The 24,230-nt window shown below is 63.7% G+C and overlaps 1 protein-coding gene and 1 long non-coding RNA gene across 3 annotated transcripts in view; one reads left to right on the top strand and one right to left on the bottom strand.

The window, feature by feature from the left end:
- Positions 1 to 132: 132 nt before the first annotated feature.
- On the top strand, positions 133 to 529 carry LOC132533046 (uncharacterized). Its single transcript, XR_009544929.1, has 2 exons — positions 133 to 260; positions 300 to 529. It is a non-coding gene; the product is annotated as an uncharacterized LOC132533046 (long non-coding RNA).
- Positions 515 to 24,230, bottom strand: part of CLEC16A (C-type lectin domain containing 16A) — a 50,688-nt gene continuing 26,972 nt past the window's right edge. The window contains exons 19-24 of one of the 2 annotated variants that reach the window (XM_060172379.1): positions 14,503 to 14,654; positions 13,645 to 13,849; positions 13,087 to 13,254; positions 5,416 to 5,529; positions 2,971 to 3,073; positions 1,452 to 1,589 (exon numbers count right to left, since the gene is read on the bottom strand). In XM_060172379.1, coding sequence (XP_060028362.1) covers positions 2,997 to 3,073; positions 5,416 to 5,529; positions 13,087 to 13,254; positions 13,645 to 13,849; positions 14,503 to 14,654 — 716 coding nt within the window. In that variant the 3' untranslated portion in view covers positions 1,452 to 1,589; positions 2,971 to 2,996. Of the gene's footprint in view, positions 1,590 to 2,970; positions 3,074 to 5,415; positions 5,530 to 13,086; positions 13,255 to 13,644; positions 13,850 to 14,502; positions 14,655 to 24,230 lie in introns of both variants that reach the window. The other variant, XM_060172378.1, reaches the window with a different exon arrangement.

The raw sequence follows: 24,230 nt of genomic DNA on the forward strand, positions 1-24,230 counted from the left end.
CTACCCACCGCCCACAGGGCTCCCCTGCCAGCCAGGCCCCTGCACACCCCAAGCTTGGGGCAGTGTCCCAGTGGTCATGTCAGTGTCCTTCTGCACCCCCCCCCCCAAGTGCTTCCAGAAGCTTCTGCAGACCTTGGCCTGAGGGTGGACCCCTGCCTGATCCCAGTGCCCCTGGGGGCCCCCTGCCGGCCGCCACCACCCCATCCCCCCAAGACCTGCGGCCAGAGAGACTGCCGAGGGGGGCACTCTCGGCACCCCCGGTGTTGGGGACCCCCAGCATCCCGAGCACGGCTGGGCAGTGACACAGCTGGCTGCCGGCCCTGGGTTCGAGGGCTCCAGGTGATTCTGCCGAGCACCGGCCAGCCGCCCTCCCTGGTTTCAGGGACAGCGGGGACCCGGGGGTCAGTAAGGATGGCGGGACAGAGGGACAAGAAAAGGGTTTGGGGTGGCAGGGACAGGAGATCAGGAGAGGGGCAGGGGACAGCGGGACCCAGCCGCAGCGTGGAGCACACAGTCCTGGTGACGTGGCGGTTTATTGCCAAGTTCAGCTTCACAGGAGCCTGGGTCCCAGTGCCCAGCTCTGGGGGGAGGACAGGACAGCGTCCCGAGGCCAGCGGCCTGGACAGCGGCTATTGCATCTGCCCCTCCCCCAGACAAGAGTGTGAAGACCTGTTTGGGGGTGGGGGTGACTTCAGGGGTGTCTGTGGGGGGCAAGGCAGGGCACCCCCAACTCCCTCATTGCCCCGCGTGGCCTCCGCCATGGGAAGCCCAGCTCTGCCCCCACGGGCCGCGGGAGGTCCTGGGGCAGCCCTCCCACCGCGTCCTACACAGTTCAGCAGCATCCAGGTGTCCCGGTCCCTCCTGTGAACGTGGTGGTGGGGGTGCTGTGGGGGCAGGGGGGCCACATGGCCCTGGGAGGCAGACCTGAGGCTGGCTGTGACCCCCCCAGGCACACCTCAGGGCTGGGGCTGAATATCCTGGAGGTCACTGTGACAGAGGGACAGACAGACGGCAAGGAGGAAGAGGCAGAGCCCTGCCCACTTCTGCTCACACGACCTGACCCCGGGTCAGTCCCCCAGGGAACAGTGACGCTTGCCCTCATGGACACCTACACTTCACACCTGCCCCGTGTGGGGACCGAGTACAGGGTGCTGCGCTGAGTCCTTCCCAGGTGCTGCTGGCCTGCTCAGGGCAGTGACAGAGCAGGGGTGCTGGTGGTATCTGGGTGTCTGGGCCCAGCTGGGCTTGGAGAAGGGGTGCTAGGGGGCCTCAGGGCTGCACAGGCTCCTGGAGCTGTAGGCCAGTGCTGGGGGTGTCTCCCGCGGGGTCTCCCGGGGCATTCTCAGGGGTGTCTCCAGGGGGGCCGCTGGTGAGGCTTCGGAGGCTGCAGGGGTCCACGGGCAGCACGAGGGTCAGGGCGTCCAGGCTCAGGGCGTCAGCCGCGGGGGCACAGAGCAGGGAGATGGGGGGCTGCGGGGCGGGTGTGAGGCTGGGGGCCAGGCCAGGCTCCGGGGGGGCCCTGGGCGGGGTCCTGCAGGGGTCCGGCGGCTCCGTGAGGCTGGATGGGGGCGGCGTGGCCAGGGGGTCATCTGGGGGGAGAGCAGAGAGCACACTTGGCTGGGGCTCAGCTAAGCACCCAGGGTCCTGGGGGGCGTGGGGGACCTGCCCCCAGAGACGGCACACGGGGGTCCCCTGGTGTGAAGGGCAGGGAGATGGGGCCTGTGCAGTGTCGGGGGGCTGGGGGGGCGAGCACAGAGGGGCGGCCCAGGTTCTGTGGGAGTGGGGGTCTCAGAAGGACCCACCTGGGAGCTGGTCACTCCAGCCACCCAGAGCTGGCGCTGGTGCCACCGGCCTAAGGCAGGGGCACAGGAGGTTACAAAGGGGAACGCTAATAGAATGAAATAAACTGAGGGCTGCGGCCCGCAGAGCCAAACTCAGCCTCTCTCGCGGCATGCTCCCCAAGTGCTGAGGCAGGCAGCACCCCGAAAGGCACTGAGGCGGGAGGTACCTTGAGGAAGGGTCCAGGCTGTGCTGGTGAACAGCCCTTCTCCCCCTCCCTCAGCCTCTTCTTCCTCTTCCTCTACTCCTCTCCTCTCCTCTCCTCATCTCTTCCTTTCACTCCTCTCCCCTCTTCCTCTCCTCTCCACTCCTCTCCTCTCCTCATCTCTTCCTTTCACTCCTCTCTCCTCCTCCTCTCCTCTCCTCTCCTCTCCTCTCCTCTCCTCTCCTCTCCTCTCCTCATCTCTTCCTTTCACTCCTCTCCCCTCTTCCTCTCCTCCCTCCCTTCTATCCTCCCCACCCTCCTCTCCCTCCCACCCTCTCTCCCTCCCCAGGTGCTGCACCTCTCAGGGACCCTGACCGAGGCCCCAGCAGGTGCGTGTCTGTTTCCCTTGAGTCGGGAGCCACAGCAGAGCAGCAAAGCCCAGAGCAACGGAACAGCACCAGAGCAACGGGAGGTGGATGGGAGGACGGACAGACAGATGGAAACGGGGTGGGCCCAGGAGGCCACGCGCTCAGACACGCGTGCACGGGAAGACCTGGCAAGTTCTCTGATGTCCCTCCCAGCACCCGCTCTCAGGGGGAGCTAGCGCCCTCGCAGACCACACCCGTGGGTGGGCTCAGGCCCCTCTGCTTTGAGGAGCGCTGGGGCGGGGGGGGGGGGCGGGGGGCACCCTCGGGAACGGCTCTGGGGGCTCAGCCCTTAGGCTGGGGGTCTGGGTCTGAGTCTGGCAGGAGCACAGGCTCAAGCCGTGCACGGGGGTGGGGGGTGTGTGTGCAGAGGGTGCCGCCCAGGCTGCTACTGGGCCTGAGGGGGAGGGGACTCTAGCGCCTGGGAGGAGGGGGTCTGCAGGGAGCCGAGTTCCAGGGGCAGGGGGTCACGGTCAGGCTCAGGCTGGGTGGGGCCCACTTCCTGGGGGGGTGTCAGGCCGAGTGGGGTGGGCACCCTCCCGGGGTGCTGGGGAGACCTGCCTGCAGAGGCGCTGGCGGGCTGGCCGCTAAACCCAGTGGCTGCCGTGACTGTCGGCTTCCGACAGGCTGAACACGCGCGGCCGTCCTTTCCCGCCAGTCCTGACTAGAGGGAAACAGGACAGTCAGACAGCGTCCAGGGGGACATGGGGACAGGGACCGGACAGACACACGCCTGGACACAGCCAGGGGAGAGGGCAGCAGCCACGCCAAGCAGGGACCCGGGATGCACCCAGAGGGGCAGCTGGGCGCTGGGGGAAAGAGCCGGTGTCTCGCAGGCTTGTGCCCCAAGGATGTGCCTGTCAGCCTGGGTGCTGAGTGCGGGCATCTGGGAAGCCGGGTCACCCTTCACCCTGCCCCCCACCCCAGGCACCTGGAGGCAGTGGGAGCTGAGAGCAGCTGGGGGGCAGGAATGGGGTCGGCACGGGGCAGGAAGACGGGCAGTGCAGTGGGGGAGGCAGGAGCCAGAGATGCACCTGTGAAACACACACACACACACACACTCACACACACTCACATACTCTCTCTCACACTCACTCACACACACTCTCACACACACACACACTCACACTGTCTCACATTCACACACACATTCTCTCACACACACACTCACACTCACACACTGTCTCACACTCACACTCTCTCATACACTCAGTCTCACACTCACACATACTCTCTCATACACTCAGTCTCACACTCAGTCTCACACTCACACATACTCTCACACTCACACATACTCTCTCACACTCACAGTCTCTCACACACACACTCTCCACTCTCTCACACACACTCACACACTGTCTCACACTCACACATACTCTCTCACACACACACTCTCACACTCAGTTTCACACTCACACACACACTCTCACATACATACTCTCTCATACACTCAGTCTCACACTCACACATACTCTCTCACACTCACACACACACTCTCACACACACTGTCTCACACTCACACATACTCTCTCACACACACACTCTCACACTCAGTCTCACACTCACACATACTCTCTCACACTCACAGTCTCACACTCACACATACTCTCACAAACACACACTGTCTCACACTCACACATACTCTCTCACACTCACACACACTCTCAGACACACACTCTCAGACACACACTCTCAGACACACTCTCACACATACTCTCACACACACACTCTCACACACACACTCTCACACACACATACAAATTCTCACACACACACTCTCACACACACTGTCTCACACTCACACACACTCTCTCACACTCAGTCTCACACTCACACATACTCTCTCACACTCACAGTCTCACACTCACACATACTCTCTCACAAACACACACTGTCTCACACTCACACATACTCTCTCACACTCACACACACTCTCAGACACACACTCTCAGACACACACTCTCAGACACACACTCTCACACACACTCTCACACATACTCACACACACACACTCACACACACACTCTCACACACACACTCTCACACATACATACTCACAAATTCTCACACACACACACTCTCTCACACATACACACACACACACTCTCACACACTGTCTCACACATACTCTCACACACACACTCTCACACACATACTCTCACACACACACTCTCACACATACATACTCACATATTCTCACACACACACACTCACACACACACACACACACTCTCACACACACACACACACACTCTCACACACATACTCTCACACACACTGTCTCACACACTCTCACACACACACACTCACACACATACTCTCACACATACATACTCACACATTCTCACACACACACACACTCACACACTCTCTCACACATACACACACACACACTCTCACACACATACTCTCACACACACTGTCTCACTCACACATACTCTCACACACACACACTCACACACACACACATACTCTCACACACTCTCACACATTCTCTCTCACATACACACTCACATACACACACTGTCTCACATTCTCTGTCTCTCTCTCACACACACACTGGGTAGGGACAGGAGCCTCAGTGCCCAGAGGCTGGAGGTGGCCTGGTGACCACCCAGCTGGGGTCTGGGCAGAGGGTGGGGGGACATGCGCTCTGCTGGGAGGAGCGGAGGGTGAGCCACTGAGCCCTGAGGTGTCCCTGTGTCACTGGCCGGTCCTGGACTCTGCAGGGGTGCAGGCTCAAGGCAGGGTGGCCACTGGGGAGGGAGCAGGGCTTGCAGCCGGGGTGGGGTGCTCCTGTCCCCCCCAGCCTCAGCGGAGCCCACGCCCAGGTCAGGGCGGAAGCTGGCTGAAGAGAAAGCGACGCCGGGGACACCTCTGGGGCCCCTCATGGAGCCTGGCCGTGGAAGTGATGGGGAGCAGCCCCCACCCTGGAGCTGGGGCAGACAAGGACACCTGTGCCCCCCACACACACACATGCGGGCCAGGGCCCCGCACGTCCCGTACCTGAGGGGCTGTGGGTGGCCGAGGGCGTGGAGGAGCCACTGGCGCTCCCGCTGGCCGAAGGCGGGGACGGCGAGGATGCGGCTGAGCTGCTGACGCACTGGGCCACCGCGAAGCCTGCAGGACAGGTGGGTGGGGGCAGTGAGGAGCCGGGTGAGGACCAGCGGGCGAGGGTAGCCGCCAAGCCACCCAGACCCACCCTCGCCGCCTCCAGAAAGTGCTGGGGCCTTGCTCTCAGCCTGCACTGTGCACCTCAGGGTGGGGTGGGTGGGGTGGCCCAGGGAGGTAAGCGGGGGCTGCCTCCCCTCACTGTTTCTCAACAGAGAGAGACAGAGACAGACACAACAGCACTGAAGCTGAAGTTGGGTTGTGCACCCTCCAGGGGCTGGGAGGGGGGCTCAGTGAGCAGAGCGCAGGCCCTGGAGTCCATGCCTGGCACCCACCCAAGCCCTCCCAGCTCCCCTAGGCCCCGGAGATCTGGGAGTGCACCTAGGTAGGGGTGACAGAGAGGGAGAGAGACAGAGACGCCTGCAGCCCTGCTTCACCACTTGCAAAGCTTTCCCTCTGCAGGTGGGGACTGGGGGCTCGAACCCAGGTCCTTGCACACTGTAACATGTGCGCTCAGCCAGGTGCACCACCACCCGGCTCCCCAATTGCCTTTCTTTCTCAAGTCCCCCACCCACCCCCGGCCTGGGTCCGAGACCCAGCAGCGGCCAGCGGGTAGCCGGCTCTCGGGCCTTCCTCCCGCCTCAGGGAACGTCTCTTCCACCTGTCCCGTGTGGAGCCCTGGCCTGTTTCGGTGGGAACAACCGAGAGGCTTAAGGTCCATCAGGGCTCAGTGCAGACAGCAGGCCAGGACCCGCACCCAGGGCTGGGGTGTGTGTGGGGGGCTGCCCGCAGTCAGAGCTGCCCTGCAGGTCCATCAGGGCTCAGTGCAGACAGCAGGCCAGGACCCGCACCCAGGGCTGGGGTGTGTGTGGGGGGCTGCCCGCAGTCAGAGCTGCCCTGCAGGTCCATCAGGGCTCAGTGCAGAGACAGCAGGCCAGGACCCGCACCCAGGGCTGGGGTGTGTGTGGGGGGCTGCCCGCAGTCAGAGCTGCCCTGCACACGGACCACTCGGCCATGCGCTAGGGCCGGCGGCTTCTGAGCAGAGCTGGAGGTGCAAGGGGTGGGGTGGGATGGGCGCAGGACTGGGGACGCTCTCCGGGACCCTGAGCTGGATCCTGGGCAGGGACGCCCGACTGTCTTGCCTCCTTCCTCTTCTTCCAGGGCTGTCGCTGGGGCTCAGAGCCAGCACAACAAATCCACCACCTGGCTGTCTGTCGTTCCGTCCCTTTCCCTCCCTCCCTCCCTCCGTTTTTTGACAGGACAGAGAAATTGTGTATTTGGGGAGCGAGAGACAGAGGAACCGTAACCTGCAGACCTGCCTCACCACTGTGAAGCTTCCTCACTGCACACGGGGAGCAGGGCCCGAACTTGGGGCCATGTGCACTCAACTGGGTGCTCACATGCCCAGCTGCCTTGAAATAAATATTTTAAAACCAACAAATGAGAAAATGGGGAGACTGAGGGAGCCTCTGGGGTGGAAGCGGCAGCAACCCAGGGCTGAAAACCCCCTAAGGCCTGACCCTCCAGCCCCTCAGGGCACCCCACCACTTCCTGAAAGGATTTCAGGAGGCTCACTTTCTGCAGCCTGAAGGCCAGGCTCCTGTGCCTGTGCTGAGGGCAGGGGTGGAGGGGGGCAGGATCCTGATGCTGAGGGCAGGGGTGAAGGGAGGCAGGGCCCTGATGCTGAGGGCAGGGGTGAAGGGAGGCAGGGCCCTGATGCTGAGGGCAGGGGTGAAGGGAGGCAGGGCCCTGATGCTGAGGGCAGGGGTGGAGGGGGGCAGGATCCTGATGCTGAGGGCAGGGGTGGAGGGAGGCAGGGCCCTAATGCTGAGGGCAGGGGTGGAGGGAGGCAGGGCCCTGATGCTGAGGGCAGGGGTGGAGGAGGGCAGGATCCTGATGCTGAGGGCAGGGGTGGAGGGGGGCAGGATCCTGATGCTGAGGGCAGGGGTGGAGGGAGGCAGGGCCCTGATGCTGAGGGCAGGGGTGGAGGGGGGCAGGGCCCTGATGCTGAGGGCAGGGGTGGAGGGGGGCAGGATCCTGATGCTGAGGGCAGGGGTGGAGGGAGGCAGGGCCCTAATGCTGAGGGCAGGGGTGGAGGGAGGCAGGGCCCTGATGCTGAGGGCAGGGGTGGAGGAGGGCAGGATCCTGATGCTGAGGGCAGGGGTGGAGGGGGGCAGGATCCTGATGCTGAGGGCAGGGGTGGAGGGAGGCAGGGCCCTGATGCTGAGGGCAGGGGTGGAGGGGGGCAGGGCCCTGATGCTGAGGGCAGGGGTGGAGGGAGGCAGGGCCCTAATGCTGAGGGCAGGGGTGGAGGGAGGCAGGGCCCTGATGCTGAGGGCAGGGGTGGAGGGGGGCAGGGCCCTGATGCTGAGGGCAGGGGTGGAGCGGCAGGGCCCTGAGGGGCAGGGCTGAGGCGCGGAGGGCCTTCCACAGAGGGCAGGCTTGCAGGGCCCTCCTCACAACACTGCTCTGGCAGCCACACCACTGCCCACACATTCAGAGGCCTTATTCTGGGGGCGGGGGTCTGTCCGGCTGTCTGTCCAGTGACAGCTTCTTCTGGAGTCTGAGCTGGAGGCCCAACAGCCTTCGGGGATGGGGAGAGAGTGTCCGCGCCTCTGGAACTCAGGGCCGCCCGCAAGATCACCTGCCCCCATTACCGTCCGCACAGCAGGAATCAGAGGGTCCCACCAGGGTGCCAGCCTCTGCCCACGTGTGGGCGTGGCTAAGCGGCAGGGGCGTCACCTAGAGGCTCGGGGGCGCCGCCCCTGCCTGTGGCTGTGCCTGGCCCTGGGTCCCGGGCAGGGCCTACCTCAGAAACACACCCCCCCCCCCACGGAGCTGTGTCCCTGTGTGTCACAAGTGGGTGACGAGGGAGGTGACACTGTGTGCAGAGGGCAGGCATCCCCCGAGGCCCCCAGCCCCCAGCCACAACCAGAGCCCCCGGCGAGAAACAAGCCACAGCACCACGCTGGGCCTGGCACGGGGAAGGGCGTCCTCTCTTCCTTTCCCAAAGGGCGGCACCCCCACAGGAGGCTTGGGGGCCAGAGGCAGGGGGCCACCCTCCCCCCCCCCCCCCCCGCAGGCCGATGCTCCTGGCCCCCTCCCGCCTCTTTTAGGATGGTTAACATTTCACCAGGAAGGGGCTGGTCTCCTTTAGTCAGGAGACTGCACAGGCTTTGTGATGCCCCTTCCCAGTATACACGTGGCTGAAGAAGAAAGGACAGCTTCCAAGGCCGGGGGCCGGGGGCCGGGGGCCGGGTGCCGGGTGCCGGGCCTCGAGCAGCCCTCACCTGGGAGGAAGCCCTAGAGCGCCGTCTCACAGAAGCCCGAGACGGCCCGAGACACGGCTCACCCGGCAAGGCAGGTGCGGCCCAAGTTCAAGCCCCCGCAGCACAGGGGAGCTCCTGGCAGTGGAGTCTCTCTCTCTCTCCATCTCTCAAAGCCGGCCTTGAGGTAAAAGCTCACGCTCGAGGCCCCAGCTGCACAGAACAGACAAACCCGGGAGGCAGATGAGTGTGGGCACCTGCAGAGCCCAGGTGTGGCCCCAGGATGCCCAGTCAGACGCCTCCATCTCCACAACACCCCCCACCCCCTTAAGAGAGGTGCAGGTGCAGGAAAGACAGCACAGCAGTTCTGCAACAGACTCTCCTGCCTGAGGCTGAGGTCCCAGGCTCAACCCCCAGCACCATCACCAGCCAGAGCTCAGCAAGGCTCTGGAGAAAAGAGACGGGGAGTGGAGCGAGAGGGAAAGAAACTAGAGGAAACACAGCTGGTTTGGGGGGCCTAGAGCCCGAGTCCCGGAGCCTGCACTGTCCCCAGCAGCCTCAGCTAAGAGGGCAAGGAGAGGGGTAAGGGCACTGAGGGACAGTGTGAGAGGGCTGCAAAGGCTTGGACCCGAACCCTGGCGGGGGTTCACTGCTGCCAGCCCTGGGGCTTCTGGGGGCTGGGGGCCCATGGGGGCCCTGCCCTCACACTGCAGCAGCTGAGTGCCGGTGACTAGAGCCATCTCACTGGACACGAGACTAGAAAGAAAAGCTTTAGGCCCTTCTAGAATGCAAGGAGGGCAACCTTCCTGGGGAGCAGAGCCGGATGGCGTGGGGACACCTGCCCTGTCCCTCCTGGGCTCTGTGGCATGAGGAGTGGCCCCAAGCCTCCTTCTGTCTGTCTGTCTCCCTAGGCTTTTATCTGTCCGTGATACTATCCCAAACCACCAGCCTCTGGCTTCTGAGACACATGCTTCCCCAGGAAGGCTGGGAGGTTTCCCCTCCTTGCTCTGCACCCTGCTGCCCACAGCCCTGGCCAGTCCTGTCCCCTTATCCAGTGCCCCCTGGGCCCAACCCCCCATCCAGCACTCCTCGGGTCCAGACCCCTTGTCCAGCACCCCGCAGGCCCAACCCACTGTCCAGCAACCCCCTGGGCCCAGCCCCCCATCCAGTGCCCCCTGTGAGCCCAGCCCCCCTGTGCAGCACCCCTCCAGTGCCCACCGGCCCCCCACCCCAGGGTCTGCCCCTCCCCCAGCCATTCAGCCCCCAAGTGGCCAAGGGGTGGTGGTCCAGACCCCCTCAGAGCCGGGCCCCTGGATGGGGTGGGGGGGGGGCTCCCTGCCCCGGGATCTGGCAGGGCAATGCCTTGCAGGGTCCTCCACGGCAAAGTGAGGTGCAGACGCAAGCTGGCTTCAGGAGGCAGCTTTGTGTGCCTGTGTGACAGTGACAGCTTGCACTGTGTGGCCCCCATACAGGGGCCACCTCCAGGCCCACTGCAATGGGCTGGGGACAGGGGATGCACTTGTCACCAGCCTGGAGCTTCCTCTTCTGCTGGAATTCACCAAAAAGCTCCCAGGGTCAAATTCCTCCTCCCCTGGTGGGGGTGGGGTGGGGTGGGGGCTGAGAGCACCGGGCTTAGCAGCTTCGTGGGAATCAGGACCTGGCTCCCTGCCTGACCCCTTATCTGGCCCCGGGGCTGATGACATCTGGTGGCAGCTGTCCTTGGCCAGCAGCTTCTCCTCTCTGGGGGCTGAGGCGTCCCCCTGTGGCCTCCTCCAGGCCCCATGGCACCCATAGAGAAGCCTTCAGGATCCTTCCCCAACTCACAGCCCTCTGTGCACTTGCCCACCTTCTGGAAGGTTCCTTCAGGCCCCTGACTGGCACTGAGCCGGGGCGGCGGCGGAGGGTGTGTGTGTTAAGACTTGCTGATTCCACACACCAACTGTTCTGACCCCAACAGGAGTTTGGGACAATCAGCATGTGGAGCGACTGACAAGGGACTGTACTGAGCAAGGACTTGGGGCGGCTATGCCCTGACCGCAGCGTGCTCCTGCTGGTTTGGGCTCTGGACTTATCTCTACACGGTGGTCTTGGTGGCTTGGCTGCAGACTTTGGACTTTTGCCTACTTTCTCAACTAGATTTCTTCCCTCACGATCACAGTGACTTCACGAGTGAGCCACTCTTTTGATTCAGCCCTTCCACAGGGCCGCGTGTTGATTGCTGCGACTAACCACCGCTCTTCCCTGTGCCGTCCACCTATGATGGCCCCACATCCAGTTCCTCTCTTCGCTCCACCCCTCCTCTCGTGTGGCAGTGGGTGCAGGCTGCACCCACCCAGCTCGGCTACGGGGTGGGACGTGGGAGGAAGCCGGGGGTGCTGGACAGGAGGACGAGCAGGCAGGCAGGTGTCCGGGACCGTGGGCAGGGCTGGGGCCATCACAGGCAGTCAGGAGACTATGTGGGCAGTGGGGCTGAGGACAGGGCTGGAGGCAGAGGATGGGTGGGGACAGCTGCGCAGGGACAGTGAGCTGGTCTCCCCGTGCCCAGCATCCTGAGACCCACACAGTGGACAGAGGCCGGGGGGTTGCCACTGAAGCCTATCCTTGCCCTGTACCCCCAAGTTGGCCTGGGGTTACTCCCAGCCAGCGGCTACTCCCCGCCGGAGGTCAGCACAGAGCTGTTGTCCTAGGCCCGGGGCAGGGTGGGCTGCGGAGGTCAGCCCGGGCATCAGCTGCCAGGCGCCTGCCTCCCGCAGCACAGCTAGGCCGTGCCCACGCGGGACAGGTGCTCAGCACTATGGGGTTTGCCCAGAGTCCACCGGGGCTGCCCCTCCGTGCTGGAGCCCCGAGGCACCGGAGAAAGCTCACGACAGTGGAGCAGTGCTATGATGCCTCCTCCCTTTTGCCTAGAACCCAGAAAAACTGCTGGCCAGGAGGGGTGGGGCCCTGGGCTGCAAGAAGGGTGTGCGGGGTAGTGGCCCGGGCCCCCCGACTTGGCACAGAGCACAGGGAGGCTCCCTGCTGAACGAAAGTCACCAGAAGGTCCCGGGACACCAAGGAAGCTGCCGCCCGAGAGTGAGGCAACTCAATTCTTAGGAATCCACTCCCGCTCCCTGGCGTGCCCCCAGAGTGTCCGCCCCAGGAGCGCTGGCTCTGCCTGGCGTGTCACACGCAAGAGGGGTTTCCCAGGCGGGCAGCTCCCAGAGTCTGGTGGGCAGCTGTGACCCCACCCCGGGGAGCACCTGCCCACCCAAGCCGTGGAGCCCCAGAGACCCTCTCAGGGAAGGCTGAGGGGCAGGGCGCCGCCAGCTTCATGTCTGAGCCTGCTCCCATGGAGTAGGGCGAGTGGTGCAGCTTCCAGAACCTTCTGAGGAAGGGCCTCCGGTGCAGCCACAGCCCTCGCTGCCAGAGACGCAGCTGAGGTGGCGTCAGTGACAGGGGCCTCGGGGGGCTGTGGCCCCCAGGTGTGGGGGGGCTGCAGCTGTGCCTACTGAGCCGGGCTGGGGGCTGGGGCTGTGTCACACGGGGTCATGAGAGGGCGGGGAAGGCCGTGGCAGCAGGTGCTCACAGACACACACAAGAGCCCGGAGGCTTGGGTCTGAGTGGAGTGGTCAGGTGCTAGCAGCAGCCCAGGCTCCCACCCTAGAGAGGGGAAAGGGACACCACAGGCAGGGGAGACCCCCCACTCCTGTCCTCACTGCATACCCCATACCTGTCATGACCCTGGGGGCAGCCCGGCACCCTACACTGACGACTGGAAATGCCCAGGAGACCCTGCACAGTGGTTTCTGGGGCGCCTGCACGTCCCGTCCCCATCTCCTGCTGATAATGACACTATCCAGACCAGGGCCTCAGGCAGTAGGCGGCAGGCGAGCTGGGGGGGCAGGACAAGGCAGGCGCCAGCTCTGATGCTCCCCCACACAGGCACCGCCTTAGTGACCTGGGGTTGGAGCCCAGGGCCACGTGCAGCTCAGCGTGTGCTCTTGGCGACGGGCTGCCTGCCCTGCATTTTGCCGCCTCTAAAGGCCTCACAGTGTGCAGCCCCACAGAGGAGGTGCCTGCCCGAGGACGCGTGGCCACTGCCCAGCGTGGAATCCCGGGTAGAAAGGGTCATCTGGGGGGGGGCAGGACACATGTCCAGCCATGAGGGCAAACTGACCAACCCTGGAGAAGTGGACTTCCTACTCCAGTTCCTCTGGGGCAGGTGTGGTAAAAGTGGGGAGAGAAGCTTCCAGAGAGAAGGGCTGGCTGCTGGTACGAGGGCTTTCCTGCTGCGTCTTGTGAGGGTGTCACCTGGACTCACCTGGTACCTTGTCCACGGAGGCGAACACGGAGCGCTGCACGGTGGGGTCACTGCAGCCACGCCGGCCGTGCTCGTAGAAGCGGAAGGGCAGGTGCTGTGTGGGTGCAGAGGCGGCCAGGCCAAAGCCCAGCACCTCCGTAGCCGGCTGCGGCGGCAGGTCCAGCAGGGCTGCGGACAGGGAGGGCAGGGCGCTCAGACTCCCGCCCCACACCCGCTGCGGGTGGGCCCGGGCTGCAGGACGCCGCACGTGCCAGGGCCCGGGCTGTGCTTGTGGCCAAGGGCAGCACACCCTCAGCTTCCCAGGGAAACACTTAGCTTCTGCGCCAAGCGGCGGGAAACTGCTTTACATTAAAAAAAAAAAAACTCCTCTGAATGAAAGTAGTTCTCCACAGCATGGGAGGGCCGGGCGCTGACCATCAGGCTGTGTCCCATGTGGCTCCCCAGGCCCCCAGAAGCCCCCAAACCCAGCACTGAGCAGGGGCAGCCAGCACCAGCCTCTCCCCAGGGCCCGCTCAGAGGCCAGCACGCGCCCCAGGCTCCTGAGCCCTTTCTCCCTACCTGCTATCCTCTGCATCTTGACGCGCCGGGCCTGGATGCGGCCCTTGGCCAGCCGCTGCTTGGCGATGATGCAGCGGATGTGGTCGGAGAAGACGAAGGTGGCTTGCAGGATGGGGAAGGGTCGTGAGTGTGGGCTGGACGCCGGCCGGTGGACGGTGATGTGCAGCGCACGGCTGTCATCTTCCACGCCGGTCACCTGCATGTCCTGGGGGAGGGCGTGGGTTCAGACGCAGGTGTGACCGCTTTCCCCCGGCTTCTCCCTGAGGGGCCACCTCTGCCTCGGGAGTTTCTGTCTCTGAAGGTGCTGGGCCCCAGAAGGGAAGGAGGGTCACTTGGTGCCTCTGAGGGCTGAAAGGGGCGGGTCCCCACCTGCAGGGGCTGGGGGCAGAGCTTCACAAGCTGGGGAGCAGGGCTGCTGGTGTCCTTCCTTCTCCCCCCACCCCGGTTTCCTTTTTCCATTTCTACCTCTGTAAAAAGTAAAAAAATAAAAGACATAGATCTGAGTGGCTGGAGAGGTGCCTCAGAACAGAATGCAGGTCTTGGTCTTGGGGGTGTGTGGTCCTGGGTTCGCCCCTGGAACTGCACTCACCACAGCAGGGCTCTGGTGCTCTCTCAGTGTAGTAAACAGTGAGAAGCAGAGACCCCCGGGAGGCTTCCCTGTGGAGAGCCCCCTATCTGCAGCAGACCCCCAACACCCCCCAAGGACCAGCCCCCCTATCTGCAGCAGCCCCCAACACCCCCAACCTCCCAGAAGCCTCTGCCCCCCAGCAGCCCCTGCCCTCCTAGAACCACCCCAGAGGCCTCTGCCCCTGCCCCCCAAAACCACCCCAGCAGCCCCTGCCTCCCAGGACCCCCTACCTGCAGTAGCCCTGCGAACTTGACGACACCCCAGCCCAGTCGGGCCACGTCGGGCTCCACCAGGCTCATCTGGTAGATGTCCACTGCCAGGAAGCGCTGTACCAGCCCACCGTCCTTGGTGATGACCGTGCAGGCCATGAGGTCACTGTTATCTGGGGAGGGCAGAGCTGGTGAGCACCACTGCACAGGAGTGGCGCAGTGGTCAGCGCCCAGCTGAGGCTTCTGTCCACCCCCCAACAGCCCTGGACATGCCCCTGGCTGGGATGCTGCTGACAGATGGCTCCTGGGAGCTGCCAGAGAGCACCAGGGCAAGATGCTGGACAACCGCCTCACTACAGCTCTGGGCCAGCTGGCATGGGGTCTTGGGCAGGGGCCCCTCCTGACATGGCTGCTGTCATGGAGTTGTCTGGAGCGCTGAGTGGGACGGGGACAAGGACTGGGGAGGGGCAGGGGAGGGGATGCAGGGCTGGAGCACTCAGTCCAGAGCCCAGGGCTCCTCCTTGGGGACCTCCCACCTGCTGTTCCTCACTGGCCACCTCCAGGCACAGAGCACAAGAAGAAAGGGGAGGGTCCTCTGAGACACAGAGTGACAGAGTGGGTGTCATCAGGGAGCTCACAGGCCTCCCCGGGAGTCAGGGGGCTGTGTGTGTGTGGGCGGGGTGGGTGGGAGGTTAGGAGCAGGGCAGATTATGGGGAGGCTGGACTGAGGGGAGGTGCTGTCTGCTAGCCCAGGGAAGTTCTCTTCAAAAGCACAGTGAGTGGGGGTCGGGCGGTAGTGTAGTGGGGGGGTAAGCGCACATGGCGCAAGGCACAAGGACCAGCCTGGGGATCCTAGTTCGAGCCCTCGGCAGGAAGCAGGTCTGCAGTTGTCTATCTTTCTCTCCCCCCTCCGAATTTCTCTCTGTCCTTTCCAGCAACAACAGCAGCAACGACAATGATAATAATGACAACAAGGGCAACAGAATGGGAAATGGCCGTCAGGAGGAGTGGGTCTGCAGTGCAGGCTCCGAGCCCCAGCAATAACCCCGGAGCCAAAAGAGCAGAGGCGGCACCGGCATAATCGCTCGCTCAGACAGCACGCCGCTTTGCCGTGTGGGTGACCTGGGTTCGAGCTTGCCCCCCCGCCAGTCTCTCTCTGCTCTCTGTGAACAGGTAAACGGACAAATCTTCATAGCAGCACCCAGCAAGTGGGAGCAAAGGTGTGGTGCTTCTTGTGAGGGTGCAGGGGCAGAGGGTGAGGCAGTGAGCAGGTGGCAGGCTGCCGAGGGCCCCGGGCGCTGACCCCCTGCCAAAGCCCTCTGTCCTCTCCTGCCCTGCCCAGCAGATGCTCTGCGGCACCTGTCTTCCCACAGCTGCCGAGGGCGGCAGCAGCAGGCTGGGGACACAGGCAGGGCCACACCCCTTTGCCGGGACCACAGAGGGGCCAGGAGGCGGTGGGCAGCACCCGAGGGAGCCTGCGTGCAGTGTGAGCGCCACCGCATGACTGTGACACTGGCAGGGAAATACAGGAGCCCCCCCTCTTAAAGCTGGGTGCTGGGTGCTGCTCCTGCTCCAGAGGCTCCCTGAGGCCGCAACACACGGTCCAGTGACGCAGCAGCTACAGCCCAGGACTTGCATCACCCAACGCAGCCTTCGGCCGGGACCCAACGTCAGCACTGTCCAGAGCCCACTGTGGGCGAGTGGCCGCACACACGGGTCAGCTCGGGGCCTCCTGCCTCCAGGCACCCACAGGTGGGGGCCCAGCTGGGTGACAGCCCCCAGGCACCCACAGGTATGGAGGGGGGTGGGGGCCCAGCTGGGTGACTGTCCCCAGGCGCCCACAGGTAAGGAGGGGGCCCAGCTGGGTGACTGTCCCCAGGCGCCCACAGGTAAGGAGGGGGCCCAGCTGGGTGACTGTCCACAGGCGCCCACAGGTAAGGAGGGGGCCCAGCTGGGTGACAGCCCCCAGGCGCCCACAGGTATGGAGGAGGCCCAGCTGGGTGACTGTCCCCCAGGCTCCCACAGGTATGGAGGGGGCCCAGCTGGGTGACTGTCCCCAGGCGCCCACAGGTATGGAGGAGGCCCAGCTGGGTGACTGCCCCCAGGAGCCCACAGGTATGGAGGGGGCCCAGCTGGGTGACAGCCCCCAGGCGCCCACAGGTATGGAGGAGGCCCAGCTGGGTGACTGTCCCCCAGGCTCCCACAGGTATGGAGGGGGCCCAGCTGGGTGACTGTCCCCAGGCGCCCACAGGTATGGAGGAGGCCCAGCTGGGTGACTGTCCCCCAGGCTCCCACAGGTATGGAGGGGGCCCAGCTGGGTGACTGTCCCCAGGCGCCCACAGGTATGGAGGGGGCCCAGCTGGGTGACAGCCCCCAGGCGCCCACAGGTATGGAGGGGGCCCAGCTGGGTGACTGCCCCCAGGAGCCCACAGGTAAGGGGAGGGGGCCCAGCTGGGTGACTGTCCCCAGGAGCCCACAGGTATGGAGGGGGCCCAGCTGGGTGACTGTCCCCAGGCACCCACAGGTAAGGAGGGGGCCCAGCTGGGTGCCAGCCCCCAGGCGCCCACAGGTGGGGCAGTGCCAGATGTTCCAGTGGGGGTTTTCCCAAGCACTTCCTTTTTCTGGAATCCAGTGCACAGGTCAGATGACACGTCACTGATTTCTACAAACGGACCAGGATGATCAGTGACATCTTTGTGCCCCTCCACCCCGGAAAGATCAGGAGGCTTCTTAGCAGAGCAGTGAGAAGCTGTCTCTTCTTGTCCCCACAGGCCCCTCCTCCTGCCAGCCACAGGGTCTGACGCCCACTCACTGCCCGCAGCCCCCGCAGCCAGTCCCCAGTGAACAGACTTCCCAGGAGTGCCACATGCCCTTTATCGAGTGGCACACGTCATCTGATATGCAGGGGTCAGGTGACCACTCTTATCTCGTGCGTGAGCTCAGCAAGTTGCATGACTTCCTGACAGGCGGCTTGGCGTGAGTAAGCCACTAAGTCTGAGGCAGCAGAATGGAATCCCCAAGATTTCCAAGAAAAGATCTGAGGGCCCGGCGCTCCTCCACGCCACGGCCACGCCGGCAGCCTGGGGGTCTTCAGGGGAGGTCACCGGCCCAGGGGCTCCCTGCTGCCTCTGTGGCAGGCACTGGGAGTAGGGGGCTGCTCCCCTGCTCACTGTCCCACCGAGAGCTGGGAGGGCATAGCACTGGGGTAGGGGGGAAGGCCTCCTCTTGGGACCCCCACCCACCCAAAGGGGCCTTCACTGAGGCTCAGCAACACACGGCCTGGTGGTGGGGGCCACGGCTCAGCAGCTACAGCCCAGGACTTGTGTGCCTGTGTGGCCCTGGGTTCGATCCCTGAGCTGGAGCGCTGCTCTGGTCTTCCTCATGAAATACGCTTTTAAAAATAAATGCACAAAACAAGCAAAACAGAAGCCACCTCCCTCTGGCATGAGGGCCAGCCTTCCAGAGATGGTCAGAGGGAACAGGGGCACTGTGAAAGCGGCCTGTCAGTCAGCCAGGGAGGGCAGGCTGGCTCCCATGACAGCCACAGCTCCGCTTTCACTGAGGGCACGCTGGGCTGGGGCTGAGGGGGGCTGGGCTTCCTGGGGGTGGCTGTGAGGCGGCCTACAGGCTCCTTCCACCACTGCAGGCCTGTGCCCTGGGCGAGTGAGGAGGGGGCCACCCTCAGGGGCCTCAGGGTGGGTGAGGGAGGCCACTCTCAGGGGCCTCAGGGTGGGTGAGGAGGGGGCCACCCTCAGGGGTCTCAGGGTGGGTGAGGAGGGGGCCACCCTCAGGGGCCTCAGGGTGGGTGAGGAAGGGGCCACCCTCAGGGTGGGTGAGGAGGGGGCCACCCTCAGGGGTCTCAGGGTGGGTGAGGAGGGGGCCACCCTCAGGGTGGGTGAGGAGGGGGCCACCCTCAGGGGCCTCAGGGCGGGTGAGGAGGGGGCCACCCTCAGGGGTCTCAGGGCGGGTGAGGAGGGGGCCACCCTCAGGGGTCTCAGGGTGGGTGAGGAGGGGGCCACCCTCAGGGGCCTCAGGGTGGGTGAGGAAGGGGCCACCCTCAGGGTGGGTGAGGAGGGGGCCACCCTCAGGGGTCTCAGGGCGGGTGAGGAGGGGGCCACCCTCAGGGGTCTCAGGGCGGGTGAGGAGGGGGCCACCCTCAGGGGTCTCAGGGCGGGTGAGGAGGGGGCCACCCTCAGGGGTCTCAGGGTGGGTGAGGAGGGGGCCACTCTCGAGCACATGCAGGTCAACCACAGGGTCAACCTTAGAATGGCAACACAGGAATGTGCAAAAGACATGAAGACGATGACTCTCAGGTACACACACTCCCATATTCACAGCAGCCTGGGTGGGGCAGCCCAAATGCCTGCCGGCAGGTGAGTGACTAAAGGGGAGGTGGGACACACTCCAGGGAGTACTACTCAGCCACGAACAGAGACAATACTGTGTCTGTCCTTCGGGACAGACTGGATGGATCTGGAAGTGACGGTGTTGAGTGAAGCAAAGGAGGTGAGGGGCAACTCCAAGATGGACAATTCAGTCATGTGGAATACAGGGAACCTGGCAGAGGAACTCGCAGCCGTCTCCTGACACCACGTGAAGGGCCAGTCGTGGCAGAGCAGAGCCGGCCGCAGGCAGCCCCCATCACCCTGAGAACCACCATTAAGGCACTCGTGGACTCACGCGTGCCTCGACATCACAGCTGCCCACTCCTGCCGACCGCCCAACTCTGCTGGTGCAGTTGTGACAGGGTGCTGGGGGTCCCCAAGGCCGCACCTGACGTGGGCCCCTCCCCACCCAGGCCGCACGCTGACCAACAGCACCCAGCCTGGACAGAGTAGCTGAGACATCTGCTGTTAAAATGTGAGAAATCTGGGCAGCGGGCTAAGCGCAGGTGGCGCAAAGCTCAAGGACCGGCGTGAGGATCCCGGTTCGAGCCCCCGGCTCCCCACCTGCAGGGGAGTCGCTTCACAGGCGGTGAGGCAGGTCTGCGGGTGTCTGTCTTTCTCTCCCCCTCTCTGTCTTCCCCTCCTCTCTCCATTTCTCTCTGTCCTATCCAACAACGACCTCAGTAACAACAATAACTACAACAAATAAAAAACAAGGACAACAAAAGGGAAATAAATAAAAAATTTTAAAATGTGAGAAATCTGCACACCCACTCCAGTTCAAAGCCAAGCAAACCACAACGCCCCGTCTTACTCTCAGACTCGGGGGAGGGTCTGGCCCCTCCTGGGCCCCAAGTTCAATCCCCTGCACACCTGAGTGTGAACACACATGCTTGAGGTCATTCTCTGAAAGGGAAACTTCAAAAGCAGGATCTGGTGAGGCCGGAGCTTGAGGCTGTGGGGCAGTGGGGGCAGGCACCTTGCTGGGGCTCAGGGCACCACGCTGCAGGGCCCTCAACTGGGGCCAGAAGGCAGCCTCCCTGGACATTAAAGATTCAACCAAAAAAGCCAAAATAAATAGGGCAGGGAGCAAAATTAATTGAGCACAGCTTCTGAAATCTCTTCTGATGCATCCTGCTCTAATTAAAGATTAACAAACAGCGGCTGCTACAGGCATCCAGAGAGGCTTGGGGCTCAGGGCTTCGGGGGCTGCCTGCCGGGCACAGGGCCTGACACACGCCTGTCACAGCAGCCACCCACCAGGACCTCAGCTGCAGAGTCCTCGTGGGGCAACTTGGCATGAGGGAAGGGAGGCTTCCCTCTGGGCAAGCCCCTGAGCCTGCAGGGCCTGTGGAGGTGTGCGTGCGTGCGTCTGTGGTGGGGAGGGAGGGAACCTGAAGCAGGCAGGAATTCACAGGTCCAGGAAAGCTCATTACCAATCATTTAAAATCTTTTCATGGGGAGCTGGGTGGTAGTGCAGCAGGTTAAGCGCAGGTGGCGCAAAGCGCAAGGACCGGCTAAGGGTCCCGTTTTGAGCCCCTGGCTCCCCACCTGCAGGGGAAGTCGCTTCACAGGCGGTGAAGCAGGTCTGCAGGTGTCTGTCTTTCTCTCCCCTGTCTTCCCCTCCTCTCTCCATTTCTCTATGTCCTGTCCAACAACGACAACAATAACTACAACAGTAAAACAACAGGGGCAACAAAAGGGAATAAATATTTAAAAATAAGATAAAAAAATAAAATCTTTTCATGCACAGTCAGGGAGACAGCAGTCATTCTACAAGACTCTCCTGTCTGAGGCTCTGAGGGCTCAGGTTCAGTCCCCAGCACCAGTCAGCCAGAGCTCAGCAGGGCTCTGTGCTCTCTCTCCTATTTTTAACAGCCTAAGGAGGGTGCTGGGCAGTGGTGCACCCGGATGAATGCAGTTGTCCGTCCCCCTGCACAAGGACCCGGGTTCAAGCCCCTGGTCCCCACCTGCATGCGGGAAGCTTCACAGGTGCGGGAGCAGGGCTGCAGGTCCCCATCTTCCCTCTCCTCTAGATCTCCCTACGTTCTATCCTAAAAAAATATCAGAAGTGAAATAAAAGCCCGGCAAGACAGCATAACGGTCCTGCAAAAGGACTCTCCGGCCCAAGGCTGTGGGGTCCCAGGTGCCATCCCCAGCCAGAGCTGAGCGGGTCTCTCTCGTTACAGTAAAGGCTCCTTTCCGTGCAGCGCAGGGGCTGAAGCCAGGACCTCCCCAGCACGGCGGGTCTCTGGTAAGGGTGGGGGGGCACTGCTCCCCCAGCCCCAAATTCCAGGTGCTGCAGGCAGTGCCGGGGCTGGGAGCCAGGTCTTTCTCTCATCAGAGGGTGTGCTCCACAGGGAGCTGTGCCTGGCCCAGGGGACACCACCGCTGAGGCAGTCTCAGGGTGCTCCCCGCGCTCCAGTCCGGCCTCCCCACAGCACCTCAGCCTCCAGTGCTCATTCTGGAAGGGGGTCTCTGCCATCCAGTGCCACACCCAGCATGTGGGAGCTCCACAGAGGACACTGCCTTGGTGAGCACCCGCACCCTCTCAGGCGCCCTTGGGTACTGGCCAGTTGGTACGGGAGGGCGTGCCCGTAGCCACAGCGTGCAGGTGACCTCGTTCTGGCTGAACTGAGTGGGGCACGGCTGCAAGTGATTTTTAAAGTGCTTATCTCTGTTCCTCTGTGATGAAATGCCTGCAGTCAGCTGTGCCTGCTGCGGCCTCCCCTGCCCGCCCAGCGCTCTGCCCACCCTCTCCTGCACCTCGGACCCCGCCTCCCTGCCTTCAAACAGGCCACGGAGAGTGACTGAGGACCCAAAGTGGGGGGCAAGGCGGGAGAAGGGGGTGATGGAGGCAGAGGGGGAAGGGGAGGGGAGGGGGAGGGTGGAGGAGAGAAGAGGGGGGAAGGGGAAGAGGTGGAGAAAGAGGAGATGGAAGTGGAAGGAGGGGAGAAAAGGAAGGAGTGGGAGATGGTGGGGAAGACAGTGGAGGGGGAGGAGTTAGAGGATGGGGAGGGGAGGAGAGGGAGGGAAGAGGGAGGAGGAGTGGGGAGGGGAGGAGGGGGAGCGAAGCCACTGATGCAGCCAGCCTGTCCCCCCCCCCCCCCCCCGCACAGGTACCTCACAGGTGCGGGACGGGGAGCAGAGCTGAAAGGTGCTTTTTTGTGGTCACCCACGGGGGAGGGGGCAACTTTTCCTGGGGAGGTGCTGGCGGCCCCTTCATCTGGGCCCAACTTCCCTCTGGGGGGGGCTGTGCCCCGCTGCCCCTCAGTGACCCAGATGCCATTTCCTGGGGGGTGGGTCTGGCTGCAGAGTCCACTCCACACAGGGCTCTGCCGTGAGCTGCCCAGCAGAGGCGGTGACAGGAGGCACTTAGGGGGCCAGGCCAGGAGTGTAGGGGTTGGGTATTTTCTACAGGCCTCAGAGGCAAAGGGCCATGCGGTCAGTTCCCTGGAGGGAAACTGGTTCTGTGGCCAGAGGTGGAGACCGGGCCCGCGACCCAGGACAGGGAAGGGAGCTGGGGGGTCCCGGGTCTGGGTTGTCCCCGTGCTGGGGCAGCTGGTCTCTCAGGCTGGGCAGCCCGGGCAGCCTCTTGGGCCTAGAACTCAAGACTCTGAGCCCTGCAGCCCGGCCCCAGCCAAGGAGTCCGTCAGAACTCTCGGAGACACTGGTGCCCTGAAGCAGTGAGGGACAGGGACACCCCTGCAGGGAGGGCTCAGCCTCGTCCTGCCTCCCCCTCCCCTTCAGTCACAGCCGGAGGGCTGGACGCCAGCTCCAGCGCAGGGCGGTTGAGAGTGGAGTTTAGAGAAGGGGAAGGACCAATGAGCTCCTGAGAGCTGAGGGAGCAGGCCCAGCAGACAGGTGCCCAACGCGAATCCAGGCGGGCAGGAGGAGCCCAGCCGTGCCGCTTGCTCCGTGGGACTTGCGCACAGAGCCTCTGCTCGGCAAGACCGGCAGCGGAATGCCAACCACGTCCAGTCCCTCACGGCGCCCAGGCGTCACCTCCCATCCTCTACTTCATTTCTGGGGGCAGTGACATTTTTGAGTGACATTGAGGCCCAGGGAAGCGGCCTCAATGGTGTTAATGCTGCTTTTCCCCGATCTGTCTAGGCCAGGGCCCAGGGTCCTAGTAGGGGAGGCACATTAGCCTTTAGATAAAATAACGTGGGGTAGCTCAGTGGTCGACATGAAGACGACATATACCTTTCAGAAATCGAGGGCCCCGTGTGGCATTAAGATTCGGGGGAGGGGGGGGGGCGCTTAACCAAATCGGCTACTAGGCTTCAGTGTGCGGGCCTACGGGCGCCTCTGTGGCCAGGCTTTCGGGGGAGGGGAGCCAGGTGGCCAGGGCAGGGGTGCTGGGCTGGGCAAAGGCAGCCAAGGCAGGGCCCTGCCGGGCAGCTCAGATGCAGTGGTGGGTGGACTGGACCGGATGCCCCTTAAGGGCCAGGCTGGAGGTCAGGCCCAGAGCCTCCGCAGCACACCAGGCCCCACGCCTCTTGGTGCCACCTGAGGGCCTCACACCCGAGGCCGGGCCCCCAGAGCCAGCAGCCATTCTCCTCAAGCCTGTGTGGCCTCTGCCCCCTTTCCACGAGCCCAGAGACGGGCAGGGGGGCGTGGGCAGCTGTTGGAGCCTTTCATGAGGACGCCTCTGGGCACTGCCGCTAAGCCAGCACACGTGCGGGTGCACACCCTCCGACGTGGACACATACACGCACGCGCGCGCACGCCCAGCGCCCCTCCTCAGCAGCCAGGTGGAGACAGACAGACCGCCGTTACCTCCTTAGCGGCCAACCTCCCAGAAAGTCCAGGAAGTGACCTCAACTAGCGGCCTAACCAATCACGGCGCCAAGGCCGCTCCTCTCCACCTGCTCCAGTAGGCCGTCCACGAGGGGGTGTTCCGGCACACACCTGGGGGTGCAGTCGCTCCCCTCCCCTCCTTCCTAATCCGGTCAGGGCAGGTCCGTGGCTCTTGCAGCCAATCAGAGAGGGCCTGCCAGAAATCCCCTGCGAGAGGCCTCGCAAGATGGAGTGGGGTGGGGGCAGCTCGCTCTGCCCAGAAAGGGAGGGAAGAGGAGGACAGCAGGCCTGAAGAGGGACAGGCAGGACAGCCTAGGGAGTCACTTGGGGGGCTCCCCTGTCGGCCGGCCGTGTGGCCTGGGGGACTTGTCACTGGAGGGGCCTTGGCTGTGCAGCCTGGGGGGTGTCTGCAGCAGGGCTTGCACCACGTGGTGGCGTGGGGGACCAAACCTGGACTTTGGGGCCTCAGGCACCGGGGTCTCTTTGCATGACCATGAGGCCATCCTCACCAGCCCCTACATGTCCTTTTTTTTTCCCCCTCCAGGGTTACTACTGGGCTCG

This window comes from Erinaceus europaeus, chromosome 15 (genome assembly GCF_950295315.1).
Source record: "Erinaceus europaeus chromosome 15, mEriEur2.1, whole genome shotgun sequence".
NCBI classification, from domain to species: domain Eukaryota; kingdom Metazoa; phylum Chordata; class Mammalia; order Eulipotyphla; family Erinaceidae; genus Erinaceus; species Erinaceus europaeus.